Source organism: Lineus longissimus, chromosome 9 (assembly GCF_910592395.1).
Source record: "Lineus longissimus chromosome 9, tnLinLong1.2, whole genome shotgun sequence".
NCBI classification, from domain to species: domain Eukaryota; kingdom Metazoa; phylum Nemertea; class Pilidiophora; order Heteronemertea; family Lineidae; genus Lineus; species Lineus longissimus.
In genome coordinates this window covers 773,791-787,683 of record NC_088316.1, presented here as the reverse complement: position 1 = coordinate 787,683, position 13,893 = coordinate 773,791, and the positions used below count along the sequence as shown (strand labels likewise).

Here is a 13,893-nt window from a genome sequence, read left to right as displayed (position 1 = left end):
GCCGGGGCTTTGGTCTGGTTGTCACAGTCTCACACCGTGTATGGTGCAGCGACGTCTCCCAACATTGGTCTGGTTGTGACAGTCTCACGGTGGAGCAGCGACGTCTCCCAACATTGGTCTGGTTGTGACAGTCTCACACCCTGGAGCAGCCATGTCTCCCAACATTGGTCTGGTTTTGACAGTCTCACACCTGCATGGAGCAGCCATGTCTCCCAACATTGGTCTGGTTGTGACAGTCCCACACCCTGGAGCAGCCATGTCTTCCAACATTGGTCTGGTTGTGACAGTCTCACGGTGGAGCAGCGACGTCTCCCAACATTGGTCTGGTTGTGACAGTCTCACACCCTGGAGCAGCCATGTCTCCCAACATTGGTCTGGTTTTGACAGTCTCACACCTGCATGGAGCAGCCATGTCTCCCAACATTGGTCTGGTTGTGACAGTCCCACACCCTGGAGCAGCCATGTCTCCCAACATTGGTCTGGTTGTGACAGTCCCGCACCCTGGAGCAGCCATGTCTCCTCTGGTCTGATCTGGTTGTGACAGTCTCGTGGTGGAGCAGCCATGTCTCCCATCCCATTGTTTTGGTCTGGAGGAAGACCATTCGCATAAGACAATTCTCATTGTATATTCATACTCAATATGATGATATCTCAAGGACTATCCCTTGGATCTTGGAGATGGGTGATTGTTATTGTCCTTTCTGTATGTATGTTAAGGGACATGAAACGTATTATAAAAATAAAATATTTAAAAAAAAGATGTTGTCCACACCCGGATTCGAACTCGCGACCTTTGGATCGAACATCGTATTCTGCCATTTCTGACGACTGCTCTGAAGTTTCTAAGACTTCTAACGTCATGTATTTGTCGAAATCTGATTGGCTGAAAGTCCCTGTCCAAGATTCAGGAAAAAAATTCGCGGCCCGGACCTGGCCCCGGCAGCGGCCGCCTCAGGGCCACCATGCGGCGCATCATGGTACTAGGCTAGAAACTTCTGAGACAGCCCCTCGAACAACAACCTTCGAGTGGCGGCGCTACCGGTGTTTTAAAGAACTACACTGAATTTATTTATTAAAAAAAATCCCGATTTTTGCGTGAATTTGGCCGAATTGTGCGCAGTAAACCGAGAGAAAGAAAGATTAAGTTTCGTCGATTGTATTGATGCAGACCACGTAAGAGTTCAACCTATTAGATGTATTTGATCGTTGATATTGTGCACCCTCGTATTTTTCAACCCGCAAGATGGCCGATCACAGGCAATACAAGTAGATGTATACATTGTTGCACAGGCATTGTGATGTACATTGGCCTGGTTTCATTGGTGGTAATCTGGTGTTAGGTGTAGATGCTGGCACTTGGGGAGGGCTGGATCGAGGAGTCGATTAAAATTTACAACCCCCCCTGCCCCAACTCATCGGAAATGAGGTAGGCTATCGGTAGTTTGATTGCATGATGATATTCAACCAACCATGGTAAATGGCATTGATTTCATCAATTTATCACATATAACCTTTCTTCATGTTCTTTATCTCTATTCTACTAACTTCGAGGTTTATATCTTTCAGGTGAGAATTCAGCGTCTCCTCCAGCAGTCATAGTATCTTGCAAACCCATATCCATCTGCTCACCATGTCTGATGATGCCCAACCCCAGCCTGTCCCCATGTTGGAGATCGGCACGCTAGAGTTCTACATCGACTTTGAGATCTTGAGGTTACTCTATCAAATGAACGCAGGCGAAGATTTGGACATCAATGTTGTTGATCAAAGTAAGTTGTCCAAAGTTTTTAAGTCCAATATCACCATGAAGAATCAAACTCATCCAATCCCCAGACTTCCAAGAATCAGACAGGTTTTCCAGTTTGCTGAGCTGGCCTGTCCTGGGAAAGGAAAAATCATGAATTCTGAGCTGTGATAAGTGCACTCAAACGACTCTGACAAGTGCAACATTGATCATAATTGAGGTCTTTAAAAAGAATTCGATTCTTTCATGTTAGAAAGGGATTAGGCCTGGATTCCAGACTATTAACCTGTTACCATGAGTGGTCATTATTACAACCATTGACAACATGGCTTATGTAACTGCACAATAGGGCAATTTTGAGAAAATTGCCCAGCAAGCTGTCAGATTAGGCAACATAAAAAATCGCCGGTTGGAAAGAGTTTCATCTGGTGAACTACCTAGCTCCAGTCCTCTTTGTCCAGGCCATCCCCAGGTTCTCATGAACAATAGAGACACTGGTGCATAATGACCCAAAAAAATGTCAAGCCGCAAATTGTTAGCCACAACTCGGCATGTGGGTCCATAGCATGGTTTGATTGAATGCTATGTGATGGATGTTATTGTATTAGAGATGAAGGGAAACTAAAGTGAGCCCAATTGTTGATATTTCAGATGAGAAAGTGTCAGAGATCCATGCCATGAGGAAGAAGACCAGGATTGACAGAGAAGTCAGCGTCTTATCAATAAAAGGTATTTATTCACTTCTTATCAAGCTATTCTTTTTTGAACTGCTATGCATCCCTTTCGATAGTGGTGTCATCCATCATATGGTCTCACCATTTTACTGGTTAATTTGCCTTTCAATTCAGGTAGCGATGTTCTCAAGTTTTACTCTGGGGGTTTGGCGCGATGTTTACTCGGAGAAGAAGTCGAGTCGAACATGGAAAATCAGCCGAAGGACTTTTTCCCTGGGTCATCATACGAGTATATCTATTTGGGTGAGGAATCAAGCTCCAAACTTCCGGGGACCGTCTCAGCATCGCAAAGTCAGAAGGAGACTCAGACTGAACTGAATCTAAATGACATCAATTCTATGCAGAAATCTTTATCAGAAGGACAGCATAAAACTAGTTGGGATAAAACTGGTGTGGTTCAAATGAAATGTGATTCTGATTTGGTCAAGACTAGTCTCCAGGTGCCTGTGACACAGAGTGCATCAGTTGTTGAAAAGCATGATTTGACCCCTGGTAGCTCTACAGCGTCGAGAAAACGAAAAAAGGGGCGGCCAAGGAAATTTGAGGGGTCAAATGATGCAGACGCCAATACTGTGGATGACGGTGAACTCAATGATCCAGAGTGCGTCAGAGGAACTGATCAGAGTTATCGAGATTTGGAAAAAAAAAGTGATGTGAATTTGACTAAAAGTGGCCGCAGGGTAAAGAAACCGTCACGTGGTTCATTTGTGGACTATGATGAAATGGAGGACGTCACAGGAAAGGAGTTGGTTCAGGCTGGATCTGAACAACCGTCGCAGCTACAGGAATCTGAGGAGAAATGTCATGATGCTGAGTCATCGGAAAAAGAGAGACGCAAAAGGCCGAAGTTGAATGCAGCTCGGGCAGCTGATGGCACGGATCAGAAAGCTAGACCAAAAAGAGGCCGTCGAAGTGGACAGCAGTGTCCTGTATGTGGGAAAATCGTCAACAATATATCGTCTCATATCCAGATTCATGGAGGTAGGTGACTCACATTGCTATCCTCTTCCTTCTGCTGTCTTAGGTCCCCTGTGATCACACCACACAAAGCCACTCACTCAATCCTGGCCAATTTGGTGGTGACCTACCCCAGGCTACAGGCGACTCGAACAGCGACTGCTCGTGACTTTTATCGATTCTTTGTCCACACAGCGTGTTTGTGAGGCTTGTAACCACTTTCACATTGACATACCATCTGATCGTGCTCTCCTGATCAAAGTAACTGGTGTGGCTTTACTGATGTTGGACTGTCTTATCTTCTTCAGATCCTTTGAAATGTAAGTCATGTGATAAAACGTTCACCCAGACGCACAACCTCCTGCGCCACATCTCGACGATGCATCAAGGGAAGTTCCCGTTTACATGTCACATCTGTGGAAAGGTAAGGGTGTGGCCTGTCTATTTTATGATAGTGTAAATCATGAGACTAACTATAATGATCTACCTTCCCTAGTTTGGGCGTTCTCTAAACACACTGTTAACAGTCTACATGAAGTTCTTGAGTAATTATGAAGTTTTCCTCCTTCACCCCAGGGCTACACGTGGAACAGACCTCTCCTCGAACACATAGCAGTCACCCACAACGATGGGAAAACTGACCAAAAGACGTTCTTCCCTCGAGTTCACCAGTGCGATGAGTGCGGCCGAGGCTTCAAGAACTCCAGCGCCCTGAGAGGTCACATTGATGCCATCCACAAGAAGCTGAAGTCCTTCGCCTGCGAAATGTGTCCGAAGAAATTCGCCAAACGATACCATCTGAATGTTCATTTGAGGACTCACTCAGGTTTGTAACCAACCTCTTCATGCTTTCTCCTAGCTCCTAAATTGAGATGCCCACCAGACCTTTGTACCATTTGATTTTTCATCAGCATTTTCATTCCTTTTGTGGAAAAAGATTCGCCGACTTTTTTTATTCAACGCACAGTATATATTTCAACCCGTAAATTTTCAGGTGAGAAGCCCTACCTGTGTTCTTTCTGTGGTAAAGGGTTTGCTGACAAAGGCAACATGGATGTCCACATTCAGTCGGTGCATCTCCGTCATCTGCCCCACAAATGTGATGTCTGTAAGATGGAGTTCCGCCGCAAGAAGTTCCTGGTCGTGCACCAGGAAAGAGGCCATGACCAAAATGGTAATCCCTTGCCGACTCCAAACCAAACGACGTCCGTCCGAAAAAATCCCACCGCAAGAAAGGGTTTGAAAAGTACGGACAGCTTCCAGATTGTTCACTACCAGATACCAGATGGTAGTGTTGTGCCGAGTCCGTATGATGCGTTGCAAATTGCTGTGGAGGAAATCAAAGATGACGCAATGGAGAATTTAGAGGAGCAGCATTTAGCGGTGCCAAGTGCCGTAAAGACTCCGCCACGTTTAGTTGAGGACATCCAGTTGCGGAATGCGATCAATACTGTAGCGGTAGAAGGGGTCGAGCAGTCTGACGTACCTTCCCAAAGTTTAACACTCACTGTGGAGAACTTGAACACAAACGAGGTATTGGAAAGTACCGACAGTGAGGCGCCACAGTTCCGGCAGTTACTAGGTGGCACTGCAGGTCAGTCGACGAATTCACAACCTGGTGAGGCATTGCCGATGGATGGAAGTGTGGAGTATGTGTCTGAGAGTGTGGAAGCCATCATAACCAGTGAGAGTCGCCAGCAGAGTCGTGGCCCGCCGCAGCTCAGCATCTTAAAGGTGGAAGGAGACGACCAGCCGTATTTTCTAATCCAGGGACAAGGTGATAGTGTCAGTGGTAAATATATGTACTGTTAGGCCTTCAAATAAGTATAAGTTATAAATTCATTTCTGTTCAACAAACGGGACAGAAATCATCCACTTTCAGTTTCGTTATATGGTCCTTGGTGTTAGGGGTAACTATTGCAGCAACACTAGAGGTGAACTTCAAGCAACAGTTTAATTTAAATGTGTATTTATTTCAATGTTTAACATTCCATGTTAGTCAGTGATTTGACACTTAACTAGTTCTGTGACCATTGTTTGTCATGGAGTTGTCTCTGCATCCCGGATTCTATATGCGCCATTGGGTTGTGTCCTTGATCAAAAGGATGTTCTATGTGTCCCAGGGTCTATACGTCTCCAGATCAAAAGGCTTGATTGTGTATCGTTGGAGAAGGTTGTGGTTAGTGTTAGGCTGCTACAACCCGGGACGCATGGCACCTTCGCATTTATGAGAGCTGTAGCTAGATTACAGGTTCAAGCCATGCTTGGTATGGCCTTATTTCAGCCAAGAGTATCACATTGGCACCGTGTGAATCTACCGTTATTACACCTTTGAATGTCAGATCACGAGATGTTTTAGGAAATGAACTGTGTTGACACATTTGAGCTTTTTTCGGGGCTCGTGTACAAAAGGCCTATTTTACGTGTGTGATGTGTGATGTGTAATAGACATGCATTATCCAGCTTAAACAGGTTGACACAGCATAAGATAAACTGCATTTTAACTGTTGTGCAATAAAAATTGTTATTTATGATTAATGTACTGTTGTCTATAGTATCATAAAGCTTGAAATACTTGTTTGAATATTAAAGTAATTTGATAAATCGATTTGTTTGGCGTTTTCTTCTTCCATGTTCAATAATAACATGAATCATAGAATAGACAGTATTCGGCTGCTTGTAGAAGCTATGATCCCCCAACCCTGGTCAGAACGTAAAATATCTGACAGAATATGAAGGTCTGTGGAGACACAGTCGTGGCCAGGACTGTGGGAGTCCGACCACAGCTGTGGCTAAGACTCAGTCAGAGCTCTCGTCATGAGATGAGAGACAGCTCTTTTGGAGACACAGTCCTGGTTGTGACGTCTCTAGCACATGCAGCCAGCAGGTCTTTCCGGATCCTTGTGATGACAGTGGAAGAGTGTCGGACTGTATATCAGAAGGTCATGGGTTCTAAAACTACTTCAGGTTAACAATATTAACTTTATTGTGCAAAGTGAAAAGGCATGTCAAGCAGTCATGATTGTCAAGTTCATACAAAGACTAGATCTATGATTAAGATGATGATTAACACTGCATGGACGTTCAGTACGTGAACATACAATTATTAGTATTTCAAAATGTAAACAATCCAAAATGCTTTTCCTCTTAACAGTCTGGTCCTACAGTAACTTATTGCACTCTCCCTGCTTCACTGTGGAGATTAGAGTATTACTGTACACATCACACACATACTGTAAACACCAAAAGTTTCACACCTTATTATTTTTGTGGACATTACAGAGGCTATCACAGCTAAAGGCTATATCAAAAACTTTTCATAAAGGCGTTAATACTGAGAGTAATATTTTGGCAACGTGTCCTTCATGTTCAAACATGAGTACTTAAAATGGTTCAAGTGGATTTGGGCTCAGAAAATGGTTTCCAAGAACGACCGATAGACTCTGTGACAGACTCAACCATCACTTTGAATCGTTCTTCCTTTTCTTTCAGAGATTTATCCGTGTCCCCCCACTGCACCATATCAGCTTGGTAATACTGCCCAGTCGCATCATCATAACCTAGGACTAGATCTGGATCGAGCTTCTTAGCCTTCAGATCTATTGTATCATTCTTAACGACAAACTGATACCATTTCTTACCCTTGGACTCGGCCAACTCCATCACTGTTTTAAAATTCAACGGACCGTAAAAGATTAATGTGTGCAGAAGAGTACAGTTCACAACAAGGCTAAGAAGAGCGACATCAGCATCAAGAGTATCATCAGAGTAGCTTATAAACTTCTTCAGGGTCTTTTGATATTTGACAGCCATGGCATTGATATCATCAGCACCAAGTCGAGCATACTTCATGAAATACAAAACACTCACAGGCATTTCAGACTTTAACATCTGCGCCATGTTAAACTCTGGGACCCGGCTGTTGAAGACAACTTCAACTTCTAACTCGGGGCAAGCTCTATGCAACGGTCCCCAAGATAGTCTAGGGATCTGAAGATTATCATCACTGTTTGAGAAGACGACCAGAACTCTCATGTTCTCAAGCCGAGCTCTATTGCCTTTCGCCAGCTGATCTAGAAGATCCTGGCTAATCATATTGGACGGGAGACTCAAGTGAGTCAGGGCAGTGAAGTGCTCAACAACCACAAGTGCATGCTTCTTGGTCTGATTTGTCCGAAGACCCACCCAATTCTTCTCCGTTCTATCGGGCCAAAACATGTGCAGCTTCCTCAGCTTCTTATTATGCTCATTTGCGCAAAGCGCTTCTAAAATCTCATTTTTATCAGGTTCCGCTTTACGAGCAGGCCAGCTGCGTAAACTGAAGGATTTCAAACGCTCGCACGTTGAAACCAAGGAACAAACTGCATCATAATGCTCCTTCAATCTGTACACATTGAAATTTGCATGATTGAATTGCTTAGTCTCAACAAAATACACCGATATGACTAAACTTTTCAGTCGGCATTTCGAATTCAGTTTGTCAATCAAGTCTTTGATGTCCAGGTTTATTGGTTGACAGTATCCAGTGTAGTAGAATTCCAGGTCTTGGAAATATGCCCCATATCGCTCAGTCATCGCAAGATATCTTGACGTCTTGAAGTTCTCATTATGCAAATCAGTATCTGAAAGAATGTCCATCCTGATCTTGGACCAAGCAGCTGGATGGTTCATAATCTCATTCATTCTCTGACAGGTTAAAGCAGCACTGTAAAGATCGTTGAAACCTAGGTAGGACATGATCTTGACTAACACCAGGTCGGGTAGGTCAGTCAGGTTCATCAGGTTCATGCCATCCTCCTGGTCTGTGTTGCAGTTTTCAGTTTGAGTTTCAGGGATCGCCGAAGGTTGTTCTTCTGCCATGTTTTTCTCGTGAGTTTTCACACCAAAGATAACTGAAAAAGAAGAGAACTTTAAGTAAATAATTCGCACAGTGTTTGAGTCAAACATTATTTTTTATTCTTCTTGTTTCAGGCCGGGCATGTAGGTAGGGATGTCTGTTAAAATCGATACCGGAACATCAGCCCTACTGCAACAAGCTGAAACTCCCTGATGATTCTTGACATCTGCACACACACACCATTGCCCCCCCCCCCCCATGCTCCATGTTGGCTCCGCCCGTCAGTAATACTTGATCAGAGAGACTATTTGACATGCCTCAGCACAATAGTTCCTATCTTCATGACACCAACTTACGCTGTACTGGTTTATCAGACTATTCAACGGTTTAAACTACAGTATTCGCCAATAATTGGTCAGAATATAAAGGTTTTGAGATTCACATCCAAAATTTTCATTTCCTGGTTGTTGGTGCTCAGCTAAATTAAGTACCACCGCTGGTTTTGTAGAAAATTAGGACTGATAAAACATTTCGTCATATTTTTCAAAAGCCAAATACTCATTTCTCATAAGATATTTCAACCTTATAATGATAAGGTTTGAATATATTTAGACTTTGGAAAGTGAACCATTATGAATAGGTCATAGAAATGTCTATAAACTCAAATATCGTGAGTTTAGAAAATTGGCGTACTTGAGGATTCTGAGATGCCCCCTTGAAAAATCCAAGATGTCTGCCTCCATGAGACAACATTTGTTGAAAAGAAAGTAAGTTTTTGGCCGATTTCTTCGACTTTTGATCATTCGATTGTGATCAGTGAAAATCATTGGTCATTCTAGAACATTCTGATACCTAAATATTTGCAATCATTGTTGAAATGATGTGTTTATGGCGTTTTGTTGATGGTGGTTTATTCTCTGTGTACATTTTGTACACACACAGTACAGGCCATGGAATGGGTACATTTACATGTATGTAGGCCCTATATTGCCATACTGATGCTGTATTGGGAGAATCTAGTGCCTAGAGGGATCTGTAGAATTTCTGTGAATCTTGACTCTTGTAATCTACTGTGCCCGTCCACATTATTGGTGCAGAAAATACGGCTCCTTCAATGCCACTTTTTCTTACATGACAGCTAGCGACCACCCTACTGTAGCCTTCCGCCTACCGGTAGGCTATTTGGGTCTCTGTTTTTAATTCAGGCCCACACTGGCCACTACCACACGGGTAATGTGCATATTGACTCGTCGTCTGGTAATCAGTCATGTCTTGAAACAAGTTTACAATCCCGATCACGGCCCCCGAAAAGGTCATCAATTGATAAAATGATAAGTGCCACTGTTCAATGGATTTATAGTTGAAGGTGATCAAAGTACGGGTATGTCATTTCCGATCGGGGATTGCATTGTAGAGCATGTTTTTTACCCAGTGCCTCGCTAAGACCCGGACACATTTATCAACATGTCCAAAGATGAGATGCAGAAACAGATGTATTGCTACATGGCTGCTAGTTCATTGTTTGGCCACAGGGGGTACAGCAAGAGCTCTGCCATGTTTGCCTGTCTGCTGCTGATGTCATTCACCAAGCCACTTCTTATTCATCCCGTCTTCAATAGCTGGCAGCACTGGTCCTACTTACTTGGGAATATCTTCAGCAATATCATGACGTGCGTGCTTCATTGTCGTCTAATAACGATAAGTCTAATCAGTTCTGATTTCACATTTTGATTGTACTCGATTTACATTGTACATGCACATGTAAAGGGAAGCTTAACCAACATTCAAGTTAGTTCTTCAAACTTCATACTGACAAGTTGTAACTTTTCTTTGGAGTTATTGCAAGGGAATTGAATTGATTCTGTTTGGACACACCCATGATTATGTATCAGGTAAGGCTCACTGTCTTGCTTTGCAGCTTTTTGTATTTGATATTTCGCTATTACTTCAAAGTATAAAACAAGCACTGAAGAATCTAAAGTATAATTCTATCTTGATTACTAATACTAGTTGTTGGTGAAATGTTAAGGAAGCAAAGTTTAAAAATGGGTGGTCACAGCATATATAAATCGCTCCTTTGCAGTTTTCTTTATCCAAATGAGGAGAGAGATTGTCTTGTCTCCGCCAAGGGTGTGATTGATAGACGTCTTTTAAAAAAAAGTACTTTTACAAAAAAGCCATTCATTGTAACCCACAAACATGACAAATCTCCCGATATCTGCAATTCTGTATTGCAATCTACTGCGTATTGTCACATCACGCCATTGTGAATATATCTCCATCGATGTTTGCTTAGTGAAGTATCTCGTTAGGTCCTAGTTATCTCCAAATCGATAGCCGATCTTCAATATACGATACAGCATCAAGTGTCATTGAATATGATGTCATGGACGTCACTGCAGCGTCGGGCCAAATGAATGTGAGGAAGTTCTTATTTCTCTTTCAAGGCTTACAGATACGTAGATGTCTTGTGATGACTCGTGATGTCGATGACTTGGCAAGGTTTCCAAACCAAAGACGGGTGAAGTCTGATTCCTCAGAAGTCCCACTTGTGTGGCTTCGTGCATGTCGTGTATAATCCAGAGGTTGTGGGTTCAAACCCCTGCTGGGACCATGGTGGTCATGTCTCTGATCTTTGCATTTTGACCTCCTTGCGTGATACCTGAAAAAATGAGGAATTGCAGAAATAAAGGGCTTACAGTAAAAAAAACATTTGGTGTGGCCTCATGTCAGTGGTGGTGGGCAGCCTTGGTTTATTCTGTCTGTCAGAGGGTGTGTAACCTGCATTTGACTTGCGTCAGTTCTTCAATATTCAGTCACCCGATAAAGTCGGTGAATAAGCTTACTGCTTTTCAGGTCATCACCATGAAGTCATCACATCATCCTTATCAAGAGTGGCCTGAAATTGACAGTATGACAAAGGCCGTAATCTGCATCTTCTCTCGGGAAAATCAATGTTTATCCACTGGACTGATCATCCAGTAGTGTCGTCCTATTTGCTCATTGGCTGGTTGGGTTCCTTTTTCATTTGGTCAGCAAATATTAGGCCATCGAGTCAGCCACTTTGGTTTGGTGATTGATTTTAAAGTATTGGTGTTGCGTGCTAACTCAAGGAAGCTCCCAGTGTGGCCATTGCCCAATTACCTTTGGCTAATGGCCAATTACCTTTGTCAACTGTGAAACTAAGGAAACTGTCCTCAATGTATAACACAACAAAATTGGCATCTGACGCATAAATCATAAGCAAGGGAAGACACTGTCCTCTGACAATATCGTCTTAGTAACTCTTAGCGAACAAGGCCAATCGATATTGTTGATATTTCAGCTGTGATGTGGACCATAAAAACATGTAGCACAATCTCGTCAACAAGATACCATGGTTCACTTGTTACAGCACCGATCCCTGAGATCAATCGGGGAGAGCACAACATGACCAATCAGTGCGAAATTGCAATCGTCACTGACTGAATGAGATGATCCAATCAAATTCGGCAAACTGTCATCCTCGATTGTGGCTCTCATCAACCTCTGGGATCAATTCACACCAATTTTCCATCCCGCAGCACAAATATTTTTTACCCAGTTCTGTATCTGCTTGATTGCGGCCAGATTGGACCTCGTATCATGAGCTCCTGCATTGTTCCATCCGTCGCAGTTGGAATTGGTGGTTTCTTTTTTTCCCAGAGGCGTTCAGGGATATCGTTGGTCATCTTGCAAGATCACTGATCATTTTTCTCTGATTCCACATTATTTTCCTTGCGTCTCGCAGGAGTTTTGATGCGACGAGATCAGCTTATTCTTTTTCCCAGGGTTCACCTGGTTTATGGTGCAAGTCTCGCCTCGTCATTGGTCTGATTCTTCTTCCATACGTTGATGAGTACATGTATATCATTTTCCATAGCTAAAACATCATCAGAGTGTTGACTATCATTTTCTTTTGTAAATCTCACTAACTTTGCTCAATAGATCCCGCCTCTTTCACTCTTTCAGCTGCTCCAGACTGTGTATTCAGGTGAAATTAGTTGGCGCAATCTCCTTGAGCGTGGACGATCAAGGAAATGAGCCCAGCAGGGTCTATCCAAGTTTCATCGATCCGTTGTCATAAATCACCAAGTTTTCTATCAGGATGCCAATTCAGGACGTTCGGGTAATCTTTGGAATTTCGCGCCTCGGCTTAATCAGACAACCAAACATTCCCAAGTGATTGATGGTATCGTCAGAAAACAGTTCGGCACGATGATTGCATTTATTGCCCGTTACTGCAGTAGTTGAGATAGCGAGGCTAGTGAGAGTCGTAAGATGATTCACGATGGTACTTGGTGTGCGGGCGTCGTTTCTTGATAATTTGATGGAATTTGCTAATTAAAGCATAAATTTTCAACACTTTTTGTCGTTTCTGAAAGGCCAGTGTGTGCAGTGTAGCAGACGTGCTCGGGACTATTGAAGCAACATGCACGGAATAGACTATAATTTTTGAACCGCTTCGAATTTTTTCATGAAATAAAAAGTGCTTCCATCAGAAATATGCCACACGTAAATTCGTTACGACATAAAACAGGTTCACTTAGGACTGCATTGTAAAAATATTCAAGAAGATTCTTTGGCATTCATTTCCTAATTGGTCATTATAAATAAATTTCTGATTAGGAATCTCAAAATGTCGATTTCATTTGATTAGTTCATTTTCCGCATAATCTGCTTAGAAATAGAGAATCGGGAATTGAATGTGACATTCTTGATGCACTCATCATATCGGCTGAGCTCCGCTAAATCTAAAGAATGATCCAATCGAATGCGTCTTTATTTCTTCAATTGAAAATTTAGTGAAATTGAATCAAAAATTGTTCGTGAGTGCAGCGAAATGACAAGAGCAGACTGCATTGTGTTGCAAATAACTTTTTTATCAATTCAACACAACGAGATTGCGTGATGCGAATTCTGTAACACTTAAATGAACCATAGAGTTAAGTGCTTTCGATATTGCTGAAGTTTTCCAATATATGTGAGCTGTATTGGATCTAGGGTGCTCCAAAAATGCTTCGATAAACGTACACGTCAATACGTTATTTCCTGGCATGAGATCTAAAAATACAGTTCAGTTTGAACCAAGGTTGCATGTATGACTAACCCCTCCCCTCCACTCCTAAAGCCACATACTGTACGTGGAGATGATGATTAAATGAGACGTCATATCATGCAAGCATGGATCCAAGGGGGGGGCATGCCAGACACACACCCCTCCCCTAAATCATGAAAAATCTTTGAAATTTTGGAACACACCTGGAATTGTATGAGAAAAGCTGTGAACGCTCTTTCCGTCTCCAGGATCTGCCGCTGTCATGTGGGAATATGATGCTGCAAAATCGCAAAAAATGGCCTTGATCTTGTGGCTTGCCGGAGGCAAGATGGCAAGGAATTCAAAGAGGGTATTATGGACAGAGGATCGCCACAGGCAGTGTCGGCAAATAGCCAAGTGGCGATATCACATTCCTAAAATGCTCAGCGAAGATAGAGTAGAACCTCTCTATTAAGGACATCCTCGGGACTGACAAGTCCTCAAGAGGTATCATGATTAGAGAGGCCGAATTGAATGCAAACAACCACTTTGTGTCCTTGATAGA

General features: G+C 42.8%; 3 protein-coding genes across 3 annotated transcripts in view; 2 read left to right on the top strand and 1 right to left on the bottom strand.

The window, feature by feature from the left end:
* Positions 1-1,040: 1,040 nt before the first annotated feature.
* On the top strand, positions 1,041-6,027 carry LOC135493970 (zinc finger and BTB domain-containing protein 41-like). Its single transcript, XM_064781671.1, has 7 exons — positions 1,041-1,173; positions 1,567-1,769; positions 2,396-2,473; positions 2,593-3,459; positions 3,744-3,859; positions 4,012-4,261; positions 4,430-6,027. Exons 2-7 carry the CDS (start codon positions 1,631-1,633, stop codon positions 5,245-5,247), a joined length of 2,268 nt encoding a protein of 755 aa, XP_064637741.1. The 5' UTR covers positions 1,041-1,173; positions 1,567-1,630; the 3' UTR covers positions 5,248-6,027.
* Positions 6,028-6,373: 346 nt separating this feature from the next.
* Positions 6,374-8,751, bottom strand: LOC135493637 (F-box only protein 39-like). Its single transcript, XM_064781123.1, has 2 exons — positions 8,629-8,751; positions 6,374-8,327 (listed from the first exon to the last, which is right to left on the bottom strand). The coding sequence occupies exon 2, from the start codon at positions 8,293-8,295 to the stop codon at positions 6,829-6,831; it is 1,467 nt and encodes a 488-aa protein (XP_064637193.1). The 5' UTR covers positions 8,296-8,327; positions 8,629-8,751; the 3' UTR covers positions 6,374-6,828.
* Positions 8,752-8,987: 236 nt separating this feature from the next.
* LOC135493474 (zinc finger CCHC domain-containing protein 10-like) overlaps positions 8,988-13,893 on the top strand; it is a 30,901-nt gene continuing 25,995 nt past the window's right edge. The window contains exon 1 of the mRNA XM_064780838.1: positions 8,988-9,039. Within this exon, the coding sequence (XP_064636908.1) occupies positions 9,002-9,039 (38 nt within the window). The 5' untranslated portion in view covers positions 8,988-9,001. The remainder of the gene's footprint in view (positions 9,040-13,893) is intronic.

Excerpts from the sequence above, each read along its gene's own strand:
- LOC135493970 (XM_064781671.1), top strand. The coding sequence starts at position 1,631 with ATGTCTGATGATGCCCAACCCCAGCCTGTCCCCATGTTGGAGATCGGC. Across the intron at positions 1,770-2,395 it reads CATCAATGTTGTTGATCAAA|ATGAGAAAGTGTCAGAGATC; the intron begins GTAAGTTGTCCA and ends TTGATATTTCAG. Across the intron at positions 3,460-3,743 it reads TCATATCCAGATTCATGGAG|ATCCTTTGAAATGTAAGTCA; the intron begins GTAGGTGACTCA and ends TATCTTCTTCAG.
- LOC135493637 (XM_064781123.1), bottom strand. The coding sequence starts at position 8,295 with ATGGCAGAAGAACAACCTTCGGCGATCCCTGAAACTCAAACTGAAAAC.